Source organism: Thunnus thynnus, chromosome 3 (genome assembly GCF_963924715.1).
Source record: "Thunnus thynnus chromosome 3, fThuThy2.1, whole genome shotgun sequence".
Lineage (NCBI taxonomy): Eukaryota > Metazoa > Chordata > Actinopteri > Scombriformes > Scombridae > Thunnus > Thunnus thynnus.
Genome location: NC_089519.1, coordinates 16,802,487 through 16,828,550, shown reverse-complemented (window position 1 = coordinate 16,828,550; position 26,064 = coordinate 16,802,487). Strand labels below are relative to the sequence as shown.

At 37.9% G+C, this 26,064-nt stretch overlaps 1 protein-coding gene and 1 long non-coding RNA gene across 7 annotated transcripts in view; one reads left to right on the top strand and one right to left on the bottom strand.

Moving 5' to 3' along the window:
* The window catches only part of LOC137179644 (uncharacterized), a 178,270-nt gene that overhangs the window by 59,506 nt on the left and 92,700 nt on the right, over positions 1-26,064 (top strand). The gene's annotated exons all lie outside the window — the stretch shown is intronic.
* LOC137179643 (teneurin-3) overlaps positions 1-26,064 on the bottom strand; it is a 370,272-nt gene that overhangs the window by 253,045 nt on the left and 91,163 nt on the right. For all 6 annotated transcript variants that reach the window (XM_067584473.1, XM_067584474.1, XM_067584475.1 and 3 more), the window contains 2 exons: positions 3,156-3,392; positions 629-749 (listed from right to left, as the gene is read on the bottom strand). In XM_067584473.1, the coding sequence (XP_067440574.1) occupies positions 629-749; positions 3,156-3,258 (224 nt within the window). In that variant the 5' untranslated portion in view covers positions 3,259-3,392. The remainder of the gene's footprint in view (positions 1-628; positions 750-3,155; positions 3,393-26,064) is intronic.

Below are 26,064 nucleotides of genomic sequence, written 5' to 3'. Positions count from 1 at the left end.
TTCAAAACAACAGAAGTGGCATACACATGCTATTTTTTCACTGCTGGACAATCAAGGGTGGTTGCTAAAACATAGCAACCAAAATACTGTAGATTTTCATTCACTGAGAATAAAGCAGAGCTAATGTGGCTCAATAACTTAACACATACACATAGCTATTCCAAACTAAATGTACGTACTGTCAATCAATATGGAAGATATTCTAGCTTTTTAACAACAGTTAGAGTGGTACATGTCTAATGTCTGGAATGGTCTTTTCCATGTAGAAAGCAGAAATGGGAATGAAAAAACAATCAAGTAAGAATAATTATTGTGAGTCTTATAGGTTACCAAAATACAACCACAGAACAATAACAATAACCCACCTTTGATGATCAGCAGGAATGTGCATATACTGTACCAATCAAGTTTTGCCAAATTATATTTATAAATCATTTTTCTGTTTTAGGCTACTCATGAAAATACCATTTGAGAGACATGTTTGGGCACACCTCCTATCCATGACACAGGTCAAATATAGTATTGTTGTTATATTATTATGTTGTTATTTATTATAATATATTATAATAATATCATAGATTTAATATAACAATATATTGTTATTATATTGTGTAATCCCGGTTCTAACCTGGTCTGGTCTTGGTGCTGGTCAAAGGCCTTAAGTGTTTCACTGGAGGAGTAGGACTTCTGAGTTGGAACCCGGAGTCCGTGGGAGCCAATAGCGCAGTCTTCACTGTCCCCTGATGAACCTAGCATACACACACACACACACACACACACATGCATAGGCACAGAATCATACATCAAACTTACATAAATAAAATCATCATTCATGATGAGTGTACATTACAACATGTTCATCTCTTTTTTTTAATTTTGCGCTGGTGTGATCCAACAATCCTAAAAAGTCCCCAATAAAAGTCAGACTTCACATTTCTGGAAGCTGGGTAGGTATAAGAAGATGTTAAACACAGTACCAGTGGTGTCTGCTGGTTGAGTGGAACAAAAATATTAACCACCTAAAACATGCATTAAATATTACGGCAGCATAATGCATTCACTTGAGAATTTTTTTTATTTGCCCCATTTGCCACCGTTTATTAATAAAAGCCTGTTTGCTTCATTTTTGTTTCTAATAATTGGTTTTCAGTCATATATGAGGCTATATTTTACAGAAGCATAACGCATTCAGTTCAGAAACAAAAAAATGCCCTGTTTTTCTGAATTAACAAGATAATTATCTCAGAATACTGAGAAAAGTTTTAATTAAAAAATAATTCTGCTCTGTTTTTATGAATTAACGGCAATCCTGAGAGAAGCTCCCATTCCTGCTGAAAGATTGGGAGATGCTCGTGTCTTTATATAGATGGTATTGTTGTTAGTTTGTTGACTTTGCGCAGGCACCTCAGGACAAGCAAAAATGTTTCATTACAGCCTGAAAATAGATGAAACAAACACACCAGACTGCCTACAGAGAGGCTGTTTGAGTTTGCAATTTCCACTAACAGGTACAGCGGGATGACTGGACTTTAATACTGTTAGAGAGAACATCTGGATTAGCAATCTTTAGTATTTATCTGATAACCTATTGGCACAATAAAACTTACAACACGTCAAACACGAGAAAAAAAGTACAATGCATTATGTTCATAAAACAATACAGAAAGAACATGGAAGACAATGTGTGTATGTATCTTTCAGGATCTTTCATTCAGAAGCCGTCCTCACTGTAATTACACTACTTGAGTCAGGATTTTGAGGTATCTCGTTAATTCATAAAAACAGCTCAGAATTATTTTTGTCCATGAAAACTATTCTCAGAATTCTAGGATAATTATCTTGTTCATTCAAAAAAAAAACAGGGCATTTTTAAACACTTTTTCTGAACTGAATGCATTATGCTTCTGTAAAATATAGCCTCATATATAACTGAAAACCAATTATTAAAAACAAAAGTGAAGCAAACAGGCTTTTATTAATCAACACAACATCTGATTTACGAGGAGCTTTTGCTTGTTCATCAAACTTGAATTTGAACTGAGTGACTAGAGGCTGCAACCAAACTTTTCTTTCTTTCTTCTTCTTCTTTGTAAGACATTTACATAAGTGTTTGGCTGAATTTAGCTGGGTATTAACATCCATATCATCTCCACCTCCACCTGCTCCACTCTGTACTGCCACTCAGACCCGCTGCTCCTGGACAGACCCATTGCATTTTGTGTCACTTCATTTCATTTTCTTTCCCATGAGCATGTTTATTTCTTCTTAATATATTCATATTTAGATATATGCTAAATATTATAATATAATAATTTTCCATATTATATTTTGAATAGTAGCCTAAAAGTTTATCTCTGGTGGAGTTGAACCGCAGCTTAAGTATATATTTTGTAATCAATATCACAGTGATCTCATAGAAATCCTGCTGCCTGCAGCATATGAGGCTCTCCTTCATGTCAGTGTGCGTCTGGAGGGCTGTACCTGGATCAGTCCAGGAGCTGACTGCACCATGAGCTGATGTCTTAGTAAATCAATGAATGCAAACAGTTTGCAGCTACAAACTCATACATAACTGCAGCGCACATTTGGGCAATGCCATTCTCTTAGTAGATCTTAAGTAATATACAGTGTTCCCACAGTATCATACATCATCCCACTTGCAGGTAAGAACACCCCTAGCCTCTGTCTTAGTGGGGTCTTTAAAGTGAATCATCTCTCAGTAACTCTCTCAGTCAGTGCAGGAAAAGCTGGAGACACCTCCAGATATGCAGAGCCCTGCATAACACATCAGCTCTGTGCCTCTGTTTGCATTCTAAACCAATATGTCTGTGTGGTCGGTGCCTTTCACAACCATATTGCCCAAATGTCTGGCAAGAAGGCATTGATTAATGAGGAGGATCCACAAATTTATTTGGGTAATAAAAATCTTTTTTTTCCAGTTGCGTGAAACATCTTCATCATTCATAACGCAACATAAATATAAGCTCTCAAGTATGTAAGAGAGGAGGTAGATGATTCATGGACAACAACAGATGATTTACTTGTTGAGGAGAAAAGTTTCACCAGCTCCAAGCATTTTAGTGAATGAATGGATGAATAAGTGAATGAACAAATACACCAACAAACAAATGAGTGAGCGGAGTGAGTTATCTCACCGGTGTACGGCCCTTCCTTGTCCTTGCGGCTCTTGGTGAGTGAGCAGTATGGACGTCGCTCTTTCACTTCCATAATGCTTCTTCTGGTGCTGCTGGCAAACATACAGGCATGCTGCTATACAGCTGCATAGACAGGAAGACAGACAGGTAGAGACAGAAAGACAGACAGAGATAAAGAATGACGACAGACAGAGAGAGTCAGACAGGCAGAGAGAGAGTCGGGTAGTTGGACTCCACCTGCGAACACACACAAAAAGGCAAATAGTGCATCAGTATACGCAGCCTGTGCTCCTGTGGTGACTTGATTTACAGATCAATGTGTTATCCATGTGCACTAAAACTCAGCAGCAGCAGATGTTGTGTTCACTCCCTTTGTTTAACATGGATAGCAAAGAGAGACATCCTATGAACCGTATATTTATAACATTTTAACACAAGCAGAGAAGCAAATTCATTCATTTCAGTCAGGTTAGATAGAAATTGTGATTTAAGGGTTAATTTAATTAAAAATCAGACATTCACATGTTGTCTGCCTCTTTTCATTTGGTTCATTAATGATTCTTCTGTAAATTGATTCTTCATTCATACATTTCATTTACCAGTATCAACAGCCAACCCACCTCAAAGATTTTCATTAGTGTGGAGGTCACAAAGCTACCTCATGCCCTTCAGTGTACTTGCATGCATAGCTGCACTGACATCTGTTTCTATTCATGACATTGTGCTGGAACATTTAACTGTTAATTGCTCTCCATGTATCATGTATATGCTTTTTCATGAATGTAAATTAATTATCACCTCACTGTTACACTTGACAATAGCTTGTTTCATCCCTCATCTTAAACTGCCTTCAAGACATCAGGTTGTCACTGTCAATTCTCCTCTGCAGTGCTGTTCCTGTTTCTAAAACTGACCCTCCCGATCAACAACCTTCCTCTGGAGTGCTAGAATGCACTGTCAGCATATTTCTGTCGCAGACAACAAAATGGTAGCGCAAGTGATGCTGTAAATAAACACTGATGAGTAAAAGTGTCATAACACCATGTACAGATCAGAAAGTTTCATAATTTTATATGGTCGGGCTGTAATACAGGTATGTGGTTATATATACAGTACATGGTTCTGTACAATATACAAACTGTCACACATATCTATTCCCCCTGTGTAAAACATGTTTGCCAGTTATTGGTTTTTCCAGTAATTTTTCTTCATGATTTAGGCACGGAATGCAGAAAAAAATATCTTAGAATAATAACATGCTTCTACATAAAACATTATTTGAACATGTTAACTGTAAATGTCTTCATTAAGATCAGGCTAGATAAAAAGCTTCCAAAAACTTATGTTGACCACAAATTAAAACTTTTCAATCCTTAGAGAAAGTGATTTATTTTTATGCCTTTTTTTTTTTCTTTTCTTTTTACATTGACATTTTCAGGCAGCAGTTGAAACCTGTGATAGTTCATAATGTTAATGCATGTAATTTAATTGTGCCATCTGGCATTTAATGTATGTAAACAAAAGCAGAGCAGCAGCATCCTCCTCTCCCCATAGAAAGATTCTGTTATGGCTGCTGCTCCCATCACTCTCTGCTTATACGCCTACAGAAAATCATCTCTAGTCCTCTTCACAGCAAATGTGCTGAACTGCCCTATGGTTGCATCATTATGCAGTATTTCAAGCAGTATTATTTTCTTAATAGTCTGATTTTGTATTTCTTGTATATTTATGTATATATATATATATATTACTTAGGTAAAGGTAATCAATAAGCCTAATAGGTTTTTTCCCTCTCCCTGCGCATTGATTTTTTCCTGGTTGTTTGTATGTATTTGTTTGATTTCAACCTGTGCAAATAAATCAACTCAAACTCAAAGTAAATGAAAACTGGCAAAAAGAGACAAACACATGCATGTCCTGATTAATTGTTTAGGTCATTTATCAAGTAAACCTGTTAAACATTCTCTGTTGTTAACAACTTAAATGTGAAGATTAGCTGCTCTTTTCTGTTTTATATTAATGTAAATTGAATATCTTTGTAATAAAATAATGTGTATCCTAAATTAAAGTGGATTAATCGTATTGGGCTCTAAGATTGTTTATTTTCTGTGCCTTCAGTTCGGATTTGAGTGGGTATGTCTGCTCCTGCTACTTTGTCTGTACTGGCACATCACACCAGACACACTGGTTTTGAACTGCCCGTGGAAAGTATTTCTTTCATTTTACAAGCATAGCTACAGTCATCTGACGCTTCCAAAACACGGGTGACCTACACTCAACAATGTACCTGAACACCTCCTGTGTAGGTGCTGTTGCTGCTGCTGCTTATCTGCTAAAAGTGCTGCTAACGCTACGCTTTCTGTCTAGACACATGGTAAGAGTGTCCATTCTTGATTAAAAGCTCTGTTTTCGTTGTCTACTTTTCTCTTTTTAGAGCATTTTTCTCTGACTTGTGTCACGTCTCGTCTCTGGTCTCTCTGACATGCAGGAGTCAGTCGGCAGAGGCTTGAAGCTCCGCCCTGCCCCTGCACAGAGTGGAGTAGATCGCTAATCACTGGTTTATTCTAAGTTTATTAATATTAAAAGTATCGTGTGTCCAAATTGCACCGAATTCGACACAGCGCTCCCTTTGTTCCCCAGCCATACACTCGCCAAGTGTGGAGTCAATCGGATGAACGGTTCAAGATACGCGAAGGACACACATACATACAGACATACATACAGAGATCCCTTCCTATAGTAGAGAGATTTTCTGGCATTTTACAGACTAAACAATTAATAACTAATAAAAGAACAAATCAACAGATTCATTAAGATAATTGTTGCCCTCAGTCACACCATTAAAGTAAGAGAATCACAGCAAACATACATACGGTCAGTTGTGGAACACATCCGTTTGTTATTTGTGGAAAAAATACATAAATTGCACAAGTACAGCAGTCCGTGACATCAGCCTGACAAGAGGAATCTATACATTAGCTTCATATTTCCACATCTTAGCCTTCACACAGAATTTCTTAGGGGCAGTTTGAGAGGCTGGCTGGTTTTTATGCTGCTCTTTATGCAGAGTTAGAGGTAATGAAGTAGAATTGATCCTGGTAAGCTGAGGGGATGGATCCACAGGCTGTCAGCACTTCTTTGAGTCATGTGTACCTCTCTGAGTACACATAAAGTCACCAGCTGCTGTCAGCGGGGAGTTACAGAGATTAGCATGAGCCTTAGTATGAAGGACAATATACTGTATCACCTGTTTTCAGCTTGAATATAAAAATATCAGTGTTGGCCTTCAAAATTGGTCTTGCTTAAATTTTTTGAGAGATAGACAGACGGAAAAGAGAGTGAGGGTGAACAACAGTTACAGCTAGATTTCTGTTTTTGTGACCACACAAAAACCCAAAGGTTTTCAGAGAAAAAAAGGTAGACACAGGCCAAGGATAAACTGTCTACATGAAGGTTGGAAAGAGACTGACAACACAACTTGTAAAAGACAGGTGTGATAAAAGGTGCGGTAATATTACCGTATGTTTGACTTTCATCACAATAGATCATATTTAACCGAATACTGAATTTGACAAAAAAGGTAAAAAAAACAAAAGAAAACAAGGAACAGGTCTGAGCAAGGAGAGATTCAGTTAAAGAGAGGTTGAGCAAGGCTGAGAGAGAGAGAGAGAGAGAGAGAGAGAGAGGGTGGAGGAGGAGCAAAGACCGCCAGTAGTGGTCAGACAGCTTTATAAGACGTCAACTTAATCTGAGACACTGAGCCTTAAATCCCCTACCTTCTGGACCTGCCAGTGTGTATGTGTGTGTGAGAGTTATTAATGTGTATGAATGATTGTGTGGTTGTGTTGTGATACACGTTGCTGTCCGAGTGCTTGGTTTGTGTATTCTATTCTATTTTATTATTATCTAAATCTTGTACAGATCAAAGTGAATGTCATCATGTCTAATCTCATCTTTAATGAGTGCAATAAAGCTGTTGTGGAGTAGTTATGATCATAATCATTCATTTACCATACCTGCTTATTTATATTCAGGGTAATGAGTCTATGCTTAAGGTACGTAGGGGTTGAATCCCAGAGCCTTTAGACCGCAGGAGGAACCGTGAGAACATGACAAGAACACGCAAAGTATAAAGAAAACGCTCACCATGGAGCCGCTATGCTGCCAAGTGCTAATAAGATACATGATATGCTGATCTGCATTGGGCTGGATAATCATGGTGTGCCATGCCGTGAGCAAGGGCCTGTCGGTGGGGGGCCCCTGAATGATTCAGAGGAACAGGAGGTACTGTATATATTTATTCTCTAAGAGCTTGTATTAAGCATTTTGTTTCTTCTTACAAACCAAACCCCAACAACAAAAGTACTGCATAATGTAGGAATTCATGTTGATTGGAGTTTTGTTTCACACCTTTAATAATATACACAGTAAGAGAGGACAGATAGGATACAACATTAATAAAAGACTGTATTTTCTTCCTGGTCTTTGTAAAACAGAAAATTAAACTAATGGATGAAGTGTAGCACTCAGGGATATGAAGGTGTACTTACTCCATTCAGGAAGGTGGATTAGTAAAATGGAAATAAAGTGTACTACTGTTATTATTGAAATAAATAGCGTCTCTCTCTCTCTGTCTCTATGCCACCGTGGTGCTGAAATACACACAACAGCAACTACTTTTCAACTGTTTTCTTATTCTTATTATTAATAAGAATGATGATGAATAAAAGCTGAAACAAGTGCTTTATAAATGGTGTATCGGCCGTTTCTGAAGAACAGAAAATTGATCAGTTGACCTCGTGAGATGCAGCTTATTTAAAATAGGAACAATCCCATTTTTGTCCTGTGTGCAAACCTAAAAAGAACGTTTTACTACTATTTACTTTTTACTATTTATGTGTGTTTTGTTCACATCACAGCAGCTGCTCTGGCTGTATATGACGTTTCAGTGGAAACTTCAAGTTAGAAATAGATTCTCAGCTTTGGAAACTGTGTCCAGTTTGTTCATTTATCAATGCCACAGGTCAAAAATACAAATCAGAGCGATCAACATATATATCACATTAAACTGCTGAAGGATGATTATTTGTGTATATTACAGTGTGAATTCTGTGATAAGTGTGTTTCAGTGTGTGTGTGTTTTATGAGCGACGGAGTGTGAGGATACTGTGTGTGTGTTTGTGGATAAGCTCTGTGTACACAAAGGAGCTGGAGGTTTGAGGAGGCGTATTTTTTTCTAACATCTATCATGCTGCCGCTGCCTCTGTTAATCACTCCTCTATTCAGTTTTATATTCTCCCAACTGCCCAGCTTCAAGGGCTCCCAAGAATACACACATTATATGCTCTGTGACATCCCTCCCTCTTTTTTTCTTTTCAAACTCTCCCTCTATATTTTATTCATATCTCATCTCACTCTGTTTCCTGTCTCTTTTCACACATCATGACTGACGACTGGAAACTGGAAAGTCACAAACAGACAAATGTCTTTAACAGCAAGGTCTTCAGTACATCACCAAATTCTGTAAGGAATGGACAGAAAATACACATAAATTAATTTAAGAATACAAGAATTTAATTTACATTTCTTTGATACTATTGAGGTTTAGAAGGTGACAGTTTGCTAATGCCATTGGCTGACATACCCATGATTTTATTTTTACACTAATAATTCTACTTCTTCTATTTTAGTCAGTCAGGATATCATGCCGAAAAACAACAGCTCAACATCTGGCTGAGAGACGTGAATTTGAACACAGGAAGATGCTGAAAAACAGGTGCATAGCAACTTCCTGATATCCCCAAGAAAGTCCTTTGCAACAGGTGAAGCATCCGCTGCGACTCTTGTTGGAATAAAATGACTCAGACAAGTACTGTGAATTATTCAATCAACTTCTCTCTGTTGAGGAGGCTCTTGTGGAGTGCTCCAATTGAGTAGCTCCTCAACTTTGAGGGAGAAGCTGTTGTTCTAGATACATTCTTAGTCATTCTAATCAATAGGCAATGCAATTTAAACCAAATATCTCAAGTCTTTTGTCACAGCCTGGATGTAACAGCTGTCTCCAGCTCACTGCTTGCCATTTCACCCTTCATTCCTCTCCTTCTGACTGGAGACAGCATATTTAGTTGGTAATGCTCTGTGCTGATGGGATGTCAACTGGGATGTAGTGTCTGAATGCTACAGGTCATTCTTACTGCTGTCCCTTCTGGGGAAGAAACTGTTATTCTTTTTAAGTAAAGCAAGGTCACTTTCTCTTGAGGCAGAAAGGACTAGTTGACCTCAGCTAACTTAAGTTGCAACTTACCCACATTGGTGTCTTCAGTTTTTACTTTTTTCTAGCTGTAGCTGTTGTACTTGATATTACAAGTACTACAACTAAATCAACTTTGCATCATCTTGCTGGTGAAAAAACAGAAAAGTTTACCATATAACTGAAGTAATCTCCACTTTGTTCCTTTCCCTTTCCAAAATAGCTGCAGTCTTCTTTACTTTGATTTGATTTTTTGATGCATGATGCAGTTTTACAGATGTACCCATTTGCCTTTGTAAAAAAATTATTTTGTTTACTTCTGAAAAGAATGTTCAACTCTCAAGCGGCATGACTCTAAGGATGGCAATGTTGGTCTGTCTATCTGTTGGTCCACTACTTTGGTCCAGACAGACACATCAACCCAATTATTAGTTGTACAGACATTCATCAGATGATCAAATCCTACCGACTTTGGTGACACCCTCACTTGCAGGTTGGCATTTTTGTTAACTATTTGATGAATTACTATGAAATTTGGTACAAACATGTATGTCTCCCTAACGGTGACTTTTATCTAGCACCTTTATGAGGTCAGAATTTTATTTTGTCAAATACTGTGGTTTATATCCCTATTCCTGCAAAACTGACATTCCTGTCAGCCTCAGTTCTACTTCCTGTTTTATGATAATTAGCGAATGTTAGCATGCTAATGCACTAAACTAAGATGGTAAAATGGTGACCATTACCTTCCAGACATCAGCATAGTTACATTGTCATTGTGAGCATGTTGCAGGAAGATGACATTAGTATTTAGCCTGACACAGCTGCTTGCATGGCTGTCAGTCCTGTGTGATCAAATATCTCTTCATTTTTGCATTGTTTGGCTCTACACATTCCTCAATAGGTCTCCTGGTGTTGCCACATGAGATCAACTACATTCTTTACAAAAAATATGAGCTTACAAAAAATGGGCCACACCACACAAGACATGAGTGTGACCACTGTTTTCTTATATTTGGAAGTTTCCCGTTTTCAATTGAGGCAAGTACTGTACAACTCTGCATGGAAAAAGGCAAAAGAAAGTGAGAGATACTGAGAGCAGAGGAATAATGAAGGGGAACAGCAAGAGTAATATAAATAGAATCAGGGAAAAGAGAGATGATGAAAAGAGTCAAAGTTCAAAACACAAGACAAGTTGCAAAGAGGATATAGAGGATACAATGTGAAGGAGGATGATGAGAGACTTTATAAAGGACAGACAGGACAAAGAGAGTAAACAGACCGAGAAAGAGTGAACCATACACCATAAAAGCATTGTGGGAATTTTTCTATTTTCAATAGATGGAATCTACAGTATGTTATGAACAAGTCCAATGCAAGCCAGACAAATACATGTTTTTAAATGAAAAACAAGGAAACAATAATGACATTAAGCGCTTAGATGAAAGAAGTGTCTGGTTGAAAAAAGAAAGGAGAAGAATGAGAGGGAGAGCAGAACTAGAGAGAGGGGACAGACGGAGCAGGGGAGGAGAGGAAAGAAAGATGAGTTAAAGCAACGATCAGTTTGCTGTTGTTTTTTCTGTTAATAAGTGAATTAACAGAGCCTGATCAGGTGCTTCATCAATAATTAAATTGTTAATTAAAAAAACTGTGCTTCAATGAACAATGAAGAAAAGCTAATAGGGATTAAAGACCCAGTTCAGGATTCCTCTTTATTTGAGTATATCAATTAACCTTTAACTGCTGTCAGCTAAAAACCTTGTGGCTTTTGATTATTTACTCATCACCTTTGATTTGCATATTTTTTCAAGTAATATTCCATTAGTCTCAAAACCATGAAGCACATTCACATGCTCCTGCATTGTTATTTCAAAGACACAAGACTATTCATGGTGATAGGCTAGAGTGTTTATTTTTTCTATTTATTTATTTATGTCCTTATTTATCCTGTGACTCAGGAGGTAGAGCGGGTCGTCCACTAATCAGAAGATCGGCACTTTGATTCCCGGCTCCTCCAGTCTGCATATCAAAGTGTCCTTGGGGCAAGATACTGAACCCCAAATTGCTCCTGATGGATCAAAACGTTGAAGGAGGGGAGGACAGAGTCTGGAGACAATATTTAAGTTCAGCTTAGACATATGTATGTTGAATTGAATGGGCTTAAATCTGACACACACACCCCTTCCTTACTCCACTGTTGACTATAAAACAGGACAGAAAAGTCATAAAAAGATCTTACAAATCTTCCTGAAGTGTCGCCCTGAGTTATTCACTCTGTAAAGACTGCTGTAGAGTATATACACATGAATGATAGTAACACTAATATATGTAAACTCTCAGTGCTGTGCCTTCGATTCATTGTGTGCCTACAGGTAGAAATGAAATCCAGGTATATATGGAGCAAGAGACGTTTCTGGGGAACACTAAAAGTAGAAATAATTCTACTGAATCTAATTAAGCTGTAAAGGTGATGAATGTGAACCAGCAGAAGAGAATGTGTCTGCATCAACTCTAACCAGAGGCTTATAACTTATGTTATTTGTTATTCATATTCAACAAATTACTGTACAGAAAACATTGTTCAAATCATTCACACTGACTGATACCAGTGCACACACTGACAGTCTGTTAGGGCAAAACAGAGCACTTCATGTATTATGACGAGGTAAACAGCCAAAAACAACATCCAGGCATTGCCTGACAGTGAATAATGCACAGTTTTTCCTTGTTGAAGGGTCAGAGCCCATCATCTAAATGTGGTAGACAAAGAAAAGAAAGTCAATTTAGAGACAGGAGCTTTCTGTAGAATGCTGAATATATTAGATGCAAGACAGCAACGTTGTCTGTAGCTTAGCTCTGACTTGTCTAAGGTCACTTTCAACTGCCAATGACACAACCACAAATCTGCTCAACCCCCTGCAAACCAAGGAGATACACACACACACACACACACACACACACACACATACACACACACACACACACAGACAGACACACGTATATATATATATACACGAGAAAAAGACAAAAAACATATACGTATACGTAATGAATTATGCTACTTTTGCTGCTACTTCTTTACTTGATATAAGCATAGAGTTCTACAGGAAAGATGGTTCACAAAAATCACCCAACTAAAATGAAATAAAATAAAAACATGTAAAATGTTTTCTAGCCATAAAGAGGTTTACAGATGCAATATTTGCTGCTCAACCAAACAAACAAAAGAAAAAAGAAATGTTTGTGGTATTCAGAGCACTTATCAGCAATGTGTCTTTCACAGTTTTCATTGTCTTATTTTGTAGGTAGGAATATAGAAATACTGAAAACTGTCCTTAATCAATCTGTGTGATAACAGCATTGTTGAATAGAGATGAAATACTTTTGAAGCCTGACATCAATGAAACTGTGAACAAACTACTGAAAGCTGGTGAAATTGAAAGGGTCCAATTATGTCCCCAAGTTATCAATACATTTTGGCATATTTCTCTAATTTGGAATGTCCAAATTCTCCTACACTTGTTTCAGGTACCAGCTAGGAACTGAACCCAAGGGTGCTGCTGGTGCACTATATCCACACAATTGTTTTATGTTTATCACCCATAATGTTATCACCAGATGACTGCTAATCGTTTCATTGCTGTTAGCTTTGTCACAATGATCCTGTTACTTTAAACTGGCAACAGCCTCAAGGGTGTGTGTGTCACTAAGAAGTAAAGCTGTCTCATTGAGGTCACCCTCAAAAGAGCTGTAGGCTACATACACAAGTCTTGTGCATGCACACATACACAAACACACACACCACACAAGAGGCATCACCATGCATTGCCCAAGAGGCCTTTGGGCAATGCATGTCCCCTGTTGCTTGTTGGGACCATCTGCAGACACACACACACACACACACACACACACACACACACACACACACACACATACACAGAGCAGGCCATTTAACTCTAGTGGGCATGCAGTGACTAAGGTTATAATGCAAAAAGAAGATTGACAGTTTCAGCGTAACATTGTATGAAAAATATAATTTGATCAACTGATCTTAAAATGTTGACATTGATATTTCTGAGTCAAAGCTGTTAATAGCAGAGGCTGTCAAAGACGTATGCTAAAGTTTAATATCTCTGAGTTTCACCCTTAAAAAAATAAATAAATAAACGCTTCAGAGTTGGTTTAGCCTTTACAATTGTTAGTAGTACCTTCCACTCAGAAAACTCCCCATTGCAAGACATACCTCAAGGTCAGATTTATTGTGTACAAAAAGACCCCTCAGAAACATTGTGAGTGCCTCTAACATACAGTACTGTAAGAAACAATTCTCATCCTTTTACTTCTGAGAAGAAGAAGCGGTATTGCCATGAACATGTTTGTTAAAGAGAAAAACACTTGACCCTCTCTCCATTTCATATCTCTTCCCTTCATTTAAAGTCAGAAACGCTGGATGAATTGGGTTTTACCACTACATTTGAAGGAGATTCTTAAGGAGAAACATCACTTTACATTTTTATAGTTTTCTGTGGTTTTCAAATACTGTCGGTAGTGTCAAGTCAGGTCATAATTTATTCATATAATACAATTCATGCTCAAAGAAAGTCAATTGCTGTTAAGTTCAGTTCATATAAAAGCCTGCAGTTCTCGGGTTTTATACATTAAAGGTGTAGCACCTTTCTAGTCTTCTGACCACACAAAGCACTTTTACACTACAACCCACATTCACCCATTCACACACATTCATACACTGCTGGCAGGCTGTCATGTAAGATACCAACCTGCTCATCAGGAGGATCTAATCATTCACACACCAATGGCGCAATTTTGGGTTCAGTATCTTGTCAAATAACACTTCAACATGTGGAGGAGCCAGGAATTGAACTGCCGACTCACTCTACCTCCTGAGCCACAGCCATAGCACTGTGGAGTGTCAATATTGACTGATAATGCCTGTCCAACAATTGATTTAATTCATACAACACTCACCATTTTCTATTGTATCTTTACCTTGGCACACACATACACACACAAGGTGCACTACGCCTCCAAATGGCTTTTTTGGTTCCACTCATTCTGACCTTGGGTTGTGTCAATGTAACTGTCTTCAATCAATCAAGATAGCAGTGGTTCTACTGTATTCTCACATAACTTTTACTGTATATGGATATATAGATAGACATGTATGAATACTGTACATAGCCATCTGTTCCTCATTTTTATTTTGCTTTTCAAATTAGTGAAACAACACAACTATGGATAGCTACAGCTGTAAATGTCAGTTTGTGTGGTCAAAAACGGTAGTGATCTCCTATGGAAGAGCCAATGCTTTCAAGTCTACCAAAAGAAAACCAGGTGAAATGATTGTAAGTATCAAACAATCTGTCATGCCACTGCCTGTGGATGTGAATGTTAAGGACAGGAAAATCCTGTGAAGTGACAAAACCGTTTTCCTCTCTCGAACAATCCATGACTTACCTAACTAAACTTATTGGCTGAACATGTGGCTATATCCAGCTTTCAGCACTTTAGAGTATTTTGTCAGCACATCAGTTTTAAATATCCAAGAATAAACACACAGTGAGCTGGTGAGATGAAGAGCTGCTCTTACTGCAGTTTGTGTGAACCAACACAAACTGTATGCAAAAAGGATTTTTGTTTAAGGGCTGATGGCATCCTTGAACACTGAGTAAGTCTAGCCACATGAAATGACCACACCACAAAAGAAAGACAGCCACCATAACACAGAGGCAGCTTCAGGAGATTTGTCAATCAAGTGTAGTAAATAGGACAGAATTTGCACAAACAAAATATATGTTCTTTGAGCATTGGAGGGAAGTGGGTATCACTGAGACATAAAAACGGTTTTCTTTATCTATATGGATTATTAAAAGGAAGTATGCAGTATCAGCTTTCAGCCTGTAGCCTACCTCAGATTTTCTGTCCAGCTGTCCCGGCTGTTCTCATATCGGCAGAATAATCAAATCAAACTTACAAGGCTCATCTGAAATAATCCACCCATTCCTTTTTCTTTATCATTTATTACCCATCCCTCTCCATTGTATCCTCCTTTTTTACCTTGTTTGCTCTGCTGTTTGTCTCATTCCCCCTTCTCTCATTCCTTCCTGCCCATGTCACGCTCTCTCCTCCTTTCTTTTCTTTTCATTTACCTCTCTCTTTCTGTCCCATGTTATCTGACCTGAGTCTCAATGAGTTCACAAGTGCAAATCTGCTTGGATAATCTCTCTCCATCTCCTACCTTTCCCTCTCTCCCACCTAATCCTCCCGCTCTCCTCTCAGATTAAAAAAGAGCGAGGGATGAGAAAAAGCAAGGCAGTTGAAGGGATGGCAGAGAGAAACACAGTAATTTCAACTTTTTTTTTTTTTTTGCAAAAGAAACAACACTGATCTAATCCATGTAAGTATTTATGAGTGGGGGGTCAGGGTGAGAACAGGGCCAGCCAGAAGCAACACCCCTGGAAGAGGCTGGGTTTTCAGCGTCCAGTTCAAGGACAATCCCACACAGACGGACACATGGCAGGGTTTCCTATATATTGATTGCTGTTGGCCAGCGTGCTCAGGTCAATTATAAGTTATCTGAAGGTTTCAAGAGTTTACATTTATGACTTTTGGTATCACTTCTGTACCTGGAATTGGATTTAAGATCAATTCAAAACCCTAAAACAAAAATTGTCAGTCTTTGTGTGAAGAACTTAAATCATAAATACAGCAATATAAGAAAAAATAAATAAAAGGTAATTGCTGAGGCACTTATTTAAGTATAACTTAACATTAATGCAGAACAGAATACACTGTTACATAACACCCATTCAAATATTAAGTTGAAAGCAAAAAAAATCAAAGAGTGTCCCTGTATAATATTATATAATATACCTCTATGATTTGGCAAATTGAAAGTTAAAGCCCTCTGTGACAGTGTCTTTTTTGATACCTCCACTAGGAGTCATCACAGACAGAAATTTCAAAATCCTTCACATATGGGCTTTAAATGAAAATAGGATGGAATAACAGATGAAATAGAAAAAAAGTTTTTTAAAACATTTTCAAACATAAACAGAAGCCAAACAAACAAACAAAAAAAAAAACAGAAGCCAAATAAGATAAAGTATTTTTCCATATACAGTATGGGATATAAAGAAAGCATCCTTATTGCGCGTGGATAGGAGGAGTTCTACCTCCTGAACCACACCACAATCTGTTAAACTATCATTGATGGTAGAGGAAGTGAGAAATGAAAATGAGCATTGTAATTATGACATTCTATCATTAACAACCAAAGCAAGTAATTATTTTGTTACTTTAAACACTTTTTTGGAATGGACCGAAAGTTACAATTCAAACCAAACAAAGTAATTATTGGGCTGTTATTGTGTCTACACATTTCATATTGGTCCTGTAAGTGGAAAAATAGCATTTTCTGCAAATAATGAGTTTATTATACCATCTACATAACAATAGCAGAATGAAGACAACCACTGTAGTCCAGCTGTGTGAGTTTTTTTTATTGAGAGCTCTGAAAAAAGGAACTCAGATTGCCTAAGGGCAGAACTTCCCACAAGCATCTGTTTAGCGACATTAGATGAAATCTGAGGTGGCTGGTGGATACAGTGCTTAACACATAAACAGATACCCTGAGCATTTGGAGTGAGGGATGGAGGGAGGGGTGAAGGTCTAGTGTAGGCGGGGAGGAAGGGAAGGTCAACTCTTGTTAACAATGAGTCAATTGATTCCAAGTTTCAACCTCATCTCAATCCTTCATTTTCCTCTTTCTCCCCCTGTCTTCCATCTTTCCTTTCTTGCAACACTCTCATTTTTGTCTTTCTATTTCTGCTCCTCTCATTGCAATGTCTTTCAATGTTGTATGTCCCAAACACTCAGATGGTCTACAGATGATAGAACATTCTACAGTTAGGTCAAATTTCTCCATCAGTTTCACTCCTCTGCCCAGCTTACTCTCCTGTTATCACCCCACCTCCTCTGTCCAGTTCAGGTAGCAGCTTTCAACCGGCCACACAACAAAGGACTGATTGTGCATTGTGTGCCTGTGTGCGTTTCTCTGTCACTATGTCTTCATACGTCAAGAGATGAATTTGTGGCATGCATGTTTCTCTACATCCTGCTGACACAGCTTTTATGTATGAGCACCTATGATGGTGGTGGGGGTAGGAGGGGCAGCTGTAATGAACATGAACAGACTGCAACCGAGGGAAAAAGAAGACAGGTTCGAGACAGAAGGGAGGAAAAAAGGAGAGTGAAGTGGAAGATAAGGAGATGGCTGAGGCTATACACTTATCCATTATAAAATTAAAAAAGCTAAAAAAAAAAGTTAAAAGCAACATTGTGAAATTTTAAAAGTTATGTTAAAGCTGTGAAACATAACTAAAAAAACAGGATTTGTCAGACTGGCAACTCAACTAAAGTCAGTATATGGTCCATTATCAGATTTGAACAAAAAACAACATCTAGCAGTTCTCTCCATGTCACTGAAATAAACACCTGATTCATAAATGGGATTATTTAGAGGAGATTACAGGATCCTGTAAACTGTGTTATTATATTATTGAGACAGAAAGAGAGACAGATGCTACACAGTATTACCATCACCCGGTCACAGTAACTGGAGTACAGCACACACAATGAACAAAATGGGCCAAAATTACAGTATTACAGAAAGGTTGATCACTGAGAAAGAGGAGCCTGAAAATTAGAGGAGAGAATACATAAAAGAAGCAGAGCAAGACAAAGGCGTCAGGAAAGAGTTGGATTCAGTTACCTATCTAGAAGCCATGCCCAGTGGCGTAGCTAGTGGTCACGAAAATAAATAAAAATATAAAAGGAACACATGGTGCTCTGTACTGTAAGATGACACATGGACATCATTGCCAGGCATTTTAAACATTGTTTTCAGTTTTCAGAATTTTTCAGTTAGTGGGTCTTAATAAAGCAAACCTTGACTATGTAAGGAACACTGCTTTCAAAATGTGTTCTAGTTTGGAGAAATATGTACATTTTCTTAAAATTACAGCAGTGAAAGAGGACGTGTTGGATTCTGACTGGTGACAAGGAGTTTAATGCTGGCGGTCTAAGGAGGCTTTCAGACTGACATCAGATCGGTGTGAAAAAATGCAGCACTCCCATTCATTTGAATGAGGACAGTGCGTTCACACAGCGGGTCTGCCACTACAGACGGTCCGGCAAAAAAATGTAGCAGTCATCCGGCAAAAAAAAGTTGAACCAGACTCAACTTTTGCTGCAACACAACCCGACGTCATCCGGCAAGTCGTTGACCAATCAAATACATGCAAACGCACCTTTCTGGTAGATTACTCTATAACATGAACGCTGTATTTGACTGTTTACCTTGTGATCATTGTGACAAAAGATAAAACATTGGCCTCTGTGACAAATTTCTAGAGTTGTAAAATCCTGTCTGTGAGTATTAAGCCTTTAAATGCCTTAATCTGTAGCTGCAGCTCTACTTCCTAGATCGTATTTCATTATCTCACCGGTACCTCAAACAACACGCCCCAACCACCGCAGCCTCATATGCAGTTTTAACGCAGGGCTGTTTTGGTCTGAACACGGCCTAAGTAGTCAACTGTCCCCTAATCATGTATTCACGGATGACTATAAATTCCAATGCATTTAGAAACAGTAAATGTACATTTAAAAATTCAAGTGGTAATATACCATTTCTATTAGAGTCTGCTGTTTCTAATTAGTCTCCTACCAAAAGTCACCATTGGTTTATTTTCATTTTCTTTTTTTGAAAACCCTTTTTTTGCCCTTATTCAACAGCTGAAAGTGCAGAAAGACAGAGGCAAGGGTAGATAGAGGTGTATGACACGCAACAAAGGTCCACTGCAGCAGGTGAATCGCAGACATTGCCTCTGCAGCCTCACCAGTCAGTGCTGCAGTCACTTTCTCAGTAAAAAATCCACTAAAAAGCAAACAAAAATCATGGCTGACTTGACTTGTCCCATTTTATTTCTTCCCACTGCTGTGATCTTTGCTGATGCTTAAAGAGTCCTGTCCTGTCGCAAGTTTCTACCTTAACACCGTTGAGGGGTCTAAACATGACAGACAAAACTTTTAAATGATCAAGTGATAATGTTGAGATTTCTGCTTAGATTCTTTCTCAGTTGCAGGTCCACTGATCTGGCTCCAAATTGTGAAAGCAGGCCTTTTCACCATTGTTAGGCAATAGGAAAAATGTTTCCTATTAAGCACCACCACCACCAGTGATTCAGCCACATTAGCTTTACGTTCCCTACTGCAGGTTGCAACTATACAGCTGCAGTAAAGCACTGGATAAAAAAGCCTTCAAAGAAAACATATGTCCACATGATATCTTTTGAAAAAACAGTGAAACACTGTGGGAGGTTTGCTTCTGTGTAAGACATTGTGTAGGTATCAGTGAATAAAGCAAAGTATTGCTGTTTCCTTTAATAGCACAAATTGTGCACCATTATGTGTGTCAAATTTGACCCTTCAATTTTGGTTAAAAAAAAAGTCCATCAAGTTATTCAGATGTCCTATATCAAACCCTAATCACTCAAATCATGCTAAAAAAAAAAAAAAGCTGTGGTGTATCAAATGACATGTGTCTCATGTGTCTCATTCACTGCCAAAGCCACATTTGCAACCCACCACTAAAATGGACTAGAAGAAGAAATGTTGACGTAACTGTGGAAAAATATTCTTGCCCTGAAGGTGTAAAAACACAACTATTGGTTCTACAAAATGCCAGATTACATTAAGTGTCAACATATTTTAAGGTACAATGCTGATATCTTTAAAATTCCATATTTCTACAATTTCTACCTGTAGCAACTACACTATGGTTGAGGTTGGAGAAAAATTATGCCCATAATCTATAAGGCACATAAACTATTCTTAAGCTATGGTTAAGGTTAAGCAACTGAAAGGTTAAGGTTAGAAAAAAATCAAGGTCATGGATTTAAAAAGTAGCAAACATCAATTGCTAGTCAGTGACAGGGCACAAACACTGGCCTCCCACATTCAAGTTGGACTTGCTCCACCACCCTAACCTCAACAACCTTACACAGTGTCTACCCAGGCTGCGTAGTGAAAGCAGCATGTTGAGTGTAGGTCATCCATGTTTTGGCACACAATCCCTGTACTGTAGTTATGCACATAAAACTGGAAAAATAATACTTGAAGCATAAAATAAATGCAGTTAGGTGTATAAAGTGTGATATCTATCTGTTCCATCAAACATGCATGAGATGAACTGAAAAACTGAAACAACTCCTGAGTAGAAAAGCCTCTACTTTCACCTTGCTACATAAAGGGTATACTACTGCCTGCACTGACACTAAACAATGGCATGAGATGGAAAATGTTAGAATTTGTAAGGATACTGAGATGAACACACACACGCACGCATATATGCACATATGACAGTGTTGCTCATCACCAGCTTGATTGACTAATAAAATGAGAATGCTTGCATCTTTTTGCTGATGTCGATATTAAAAGAAACTTGTTTCTCATTGAGAGACAGTAAGTTATTTAAGATCAGTAAAGAGAGAGGGAGTGAAAAAAAGCAGGAAACTTCAGGGATGTTCTATATTTTCTTGGGTTTCAGGCCGAAAATAAACTTAAATAATTTTATCTACTCATCTGTTTGAAATCCCCATTATTTTTCTGTAATGCAGATCACCAATGCATGTGTGAGCATTCTATTTTTACCATAAAGCATATCCCTTCCAGGCTAAAATGGACCATTTGCATATGTGGCAGAATCTCCAGAGACCTAGGTGGAAAACCTAGCTAATGTGTGATACATAACACCTTTGGAGAAACATTAACTGACTTTTAAAAAAATTGGAGTTTGAGACTAAGATTTTTTTCAAGCTGCTGACAGTGGAATTTAAATTTGATCATCTAGGCAAATTTGGAATTTCCTACTGATAGTAATCATGACAACTGTCCCAAAGGGAGAAGTGATTGATATTTCTTTCTTTCTGACAGAGGAAATTACTAATGGTCCCTACTTTGATTTTGAATGAAGACTTGCCATCCGTTGACAATTCAGTGAATTCAATGACAGAATGTAAAAGTATTTCACTGTGAGCAGGTCATTGACATCTGACAAAATAGAGTGCAAGGCTTCCATGGTGCTTTTAGTTCAACTTATCTTTTTTTCTGCACAGAGAAGCAGAATAACAACAAATATAACAATAACAATAATAACAATAATAATAGAGATACGACACATTTTTACTCTCTGTCCATGAGTCTGGCACCACATGAAATCAGATTTACTCTTCAGTAAAGACCACAATTTGGCCAAGCTAAAGCTGTATGCTTTCTGAACATGGGAGTGTCTGAAAAAAAGGCTCTCAAAAGGTCTCTGATAAATGGTATGTTTTAATATTTATGATACAATTACACTCTTTTCTGTATTAGAAAAGTGAGCTTGGCCAATTGTCTTGCTAAGCATTTGATGTTGGTTTGTTCTGTATAGCTTGAGCTATTTTAAAGGCTTTCTCATTTTATTAATAACTAAACACCACTGTCAAGAACTTTTCCCAGCATTCTGTTTTCACTATGATTATGATTACCGTGCAAAAATAAACACTGTCAGCTCCTACATTGTTGCAGGTGGCATAGCGCTGAAAATAGAATCCCATCTGACAACTCAACAAATGAAAATTGCCCACATAATGATGGTCATGTACATGCCTATGCAAAACTAATCAAGGAAAGAAGAAAGAAATGTGCTAAAATATGGCAGAGGCAATGGTTACAAACAGGCAATGTTATGATCCCCGTTAATGCGAATGCACATTTTTCCAGTCTCTCTCACTCTCTCTCATTATCTGTCTGAATCTTGGTCTCTTCATTTAGTTTGTCTCTCAAGCATAATGGGTTAGTGATGTTCTTACTTTAGTAATCATCTGGCCAACAGTCAGTAGCACTAACTGCAAACAAAATCAAATGACTGCAATACCTTTCAGAGATGAGCTGTTTCCTTGGGTTTTGCTTATGTGTTGGGCCTAGAGATTTGGCTGAAATTATTGGTACCCTTGCATTTTATTAAAATAATTCACCATTCGCCCTGAACAGTGTTGAAATTAAAAGATATTTTATTATCAATGCATGTCTATGTTTGGTTTGCAGTGAAACAAAACAAAAAAGTTGTGAAAATAACTGAATTCATGCTTATTCTATAAAGACACTCTAAAATAGCCTGGAGAAAATTATTGGTGCCCTTTCATTTTATTAATATACTGCACCATTCGCCCTGAACAGTGTTGAAATTAAAAGATATTTTATTATCAATGCATGTCTATGTTTGGTTTGCAGTGAAACAAAACAAAAAAGTTGTGAAAATAACTGAATTCATGCTTATTCTACAAAGATATTCTAAAATAGCCTGGAGAAAATTATTGGTACCCTTTAGAAGTTGTAAGAAATAATTGATTTGTAGTGATACTTTAAGCAGACTATTGTGTTTTAATTACTATCACAGGTGTTTTCAATCTTATAAATCAGGCAGCCAGTTTAAATGGAGGAAATTACTCACTCTGCTGTTTTGTGCCACTGTGTGCATCACATTGAACATGGAAAACAGAGGGAAAACTGGAGAGTGGTCTGAAGACATTAGAAAAAGGTAATAGCCAAGCATGGTCAACGTAAAGGTTACAAGACCATCTCAAAAAAGCTTGATGTTCCTGTGACCACTGTTGCCAATATTATTAAGATATTTAAGGCCCATGGAACTGTAGCCGACATCTCTGGACGTGGTCACAAGAGGAAAATTGGCCCAAGAGTGAACAGAAGGATTACTCGAATGGTTGAGAAAGTACCAAGGAAAACTTCAATACAGATTCAAGCTGATCTTCAAGTTCAAGGTACAATAGTTTCAAGTCGCACCATCCGTCACTGTCTGAATGAAAATGGGGTCCATGGCAGAAGACCCAGGAAGACTCCACTTATAAGTTGGAGACACAAAAAAGCCAGACTGGACTTTGCCTGGGAGAATGTACTTTGGACAGATGAAACAAAATCAGAGTTTTTTGGTAAATCACACCAATCCTATGTTTACAGAAGAAACAATGAAGCCTTCAAAGAAAAGTACACCATGCCTGCTGTGAAACATGGAGGAGGCTGAGTGATGTTTTGAGGTTGCTTTACTGCCTCAGGCACTGGGTGCCTTGAATCTGTGCAGGGCACAATGAAATCAGAAGACTATCAAGGCATTTTGGCACAAAATGTACAGCCTAGTGTCAGAGAGCTGTGTCTTAGTTGCAGGTCATGGGTCTTCCAGCAGGATAATTACCTCAAACGTACATCAAAAAGCACCCAAGAGTGGATGAGAAGAAAATGTTGGACCATTCTGTAGTGGCCTGCTATGAGTCCTGATCTGAATCCCATTGAACATCTGTGGAAAGATCTGAAACTTGCAGCTGGGAGATGGCACCCATCAATGCCATAATACCAGTGGAGAAGAGTAGAAACCTTATTCAGAGTTACAGAAAGCGCTTGACTGCAGTTATTGCCGCCAAAGGCTTCGTTACAAAATGTTACATTAAGGGTACCAATACTTTTGGCCATTTTCATTTGTTTTACTGTATTAAATAATATGTTAAGTTGTAAATCAAAAACAAAGTTTCAGTTATATTCAATGTGAAATAAAGAATGATGGATACCATATACTTCTGTTAGTTTCAACTTAATGCAGAGAAAATTTGTTTGTTTTTTTTTTTAAAAAGTGGAAGGGTACCAATATTTTCAGCCACGTCTGTATTGGGCTTACAACAAATGAGACTATTTGTATTTTGTCACAAGTGCAAAATACAGTTTTACATAAATAGTTTGAAATAAGTGCATTTGATAATATTTGGTTTCAGTTATGTAAAGGTTACAAAAGGTCTGGGTAGAGAAAAGGTATGGAGAGCAGGGGATCAAGTCTGGCACAAACACACATACACACACACAGAACAGGGAGGCAGGTATTCTTACTTGATGGTGCATTCGGGGGCTTGTGGGAAGGCAAAACAAATGTATCATCAAATCTGAACCATGAGTTATGCTTTTGAAACCATCCATGCTTTTCTCCTACCACCTCCACCCTGCCAGGATTTTAAATAGTCATTGCATTTAACTGCTGAATCACATTCGGCGGGGCAATGTCTGAATCCTTCCACCTATTTCCACTGGAACTAAATGTTAAGGACCAAGCTAAACCTGCAGGTGCGATTGCACATTCAGACTCCTTACTCATAAACATAAAGACATCAACTTCCTTCCAGAAATGTTGCATAAGTAAGACCATTTCTGCAGAAAAGCACAAAAACTAAGTAAATGTCGTCAAGACAGTTTTCACCACAATTACCTTTCAGTCTGTCAAAATAAAACCACTGCATTTTATGCTGCTTGAAGACTTACAAAGACTAGAAAGCCAGAGACCATATGGATTACGAAATAACTGGAGAATTCCAGAAAAGCAAATTGAATTTCCTGGATTTTGCACAATAAACATGATACGTAATTCTATATGTGCTGTGAAAACATACCAGAAATATTCAGCATAAGCAGCATGAAAACAGCAAACACAGTTTACTCACTGGGCTCCTCAGTGGAAGCAAGAAAACGAAATGTGAGGTAATGGGAGTGAGATGGAGAGAGGCAGCAACTGCAAGTGACAGGTTAAACTGAGAAGACAGACTAGAGAAAAGAAAGGAAGATAGATAAATCGCTGCTGTTAAAGCAGAGAGACTGTTCTTGTCTTTTCTTTTCATGAAATACATGCATCCACACACTTATGTCCAAAACAATGGCAATACAGTATTTTTAAATAAAAATATGTTAGGCTAACCTTTTAGAGCGCAAAAAAAACAGATGTTAAGATGTTCCTACTTTGTGTAGTGTCAGCAGCCACTTCAGGGCTCTTTTCATTTAGCTTTAATGAGGCAGAGTCTAAGAACACTCAAGGAGCCAAGACTGTATAAAATGACACTTTTCATTATTATTGTCTAAAACGGTAAGGGGCCAGTGTGGAAAGTGACCCTTATCCATTTATCCGCTTGAGACTCAAAGTAATTTGGAACCTGGAGGATGGAAATTTCAGTCCTTGCCAATTCCAATCTAATTTAGTCGGTAAAACTGGAATTGGCAAATGCCATTGAGGCACATGTACACATGTTTAGAAAATGATTCATGACACTGGGACCAAGCTAAGCCACAGACACAGTATGTACTATACAATGACAAAAATACCAGGTGAACATTAGGGGAAAAGCTTCTACTTAGAACTGAAAAGAAGATTGCCGGGATCAGACTACATTTTATTTTTGTCTTTCACAACGGTCACCATGTCAGATTAGGCAATCGTAGAGCAATAAATTATTGCTGGTCGAGAGACTGGCAACACTACCAGTATGACCAATCATCGTTCACGACCTTGCATGAGTTCATAGGTCATCAAGGAGGAGGGTCAAGAAATCGTCAATCATGGCTACAGAAGCAGTATGTGTGATGCTGGCTGTTTTGTGCTCTGAAAAGAAAAAAGAAAAGACAGAAAAAACAATTGTGGACCCATTCCTGGGTGTCATGAAGAGGATAATATGGGCTGTCTATCCTTCAAAGAGAACTGGAGATTACAAATGT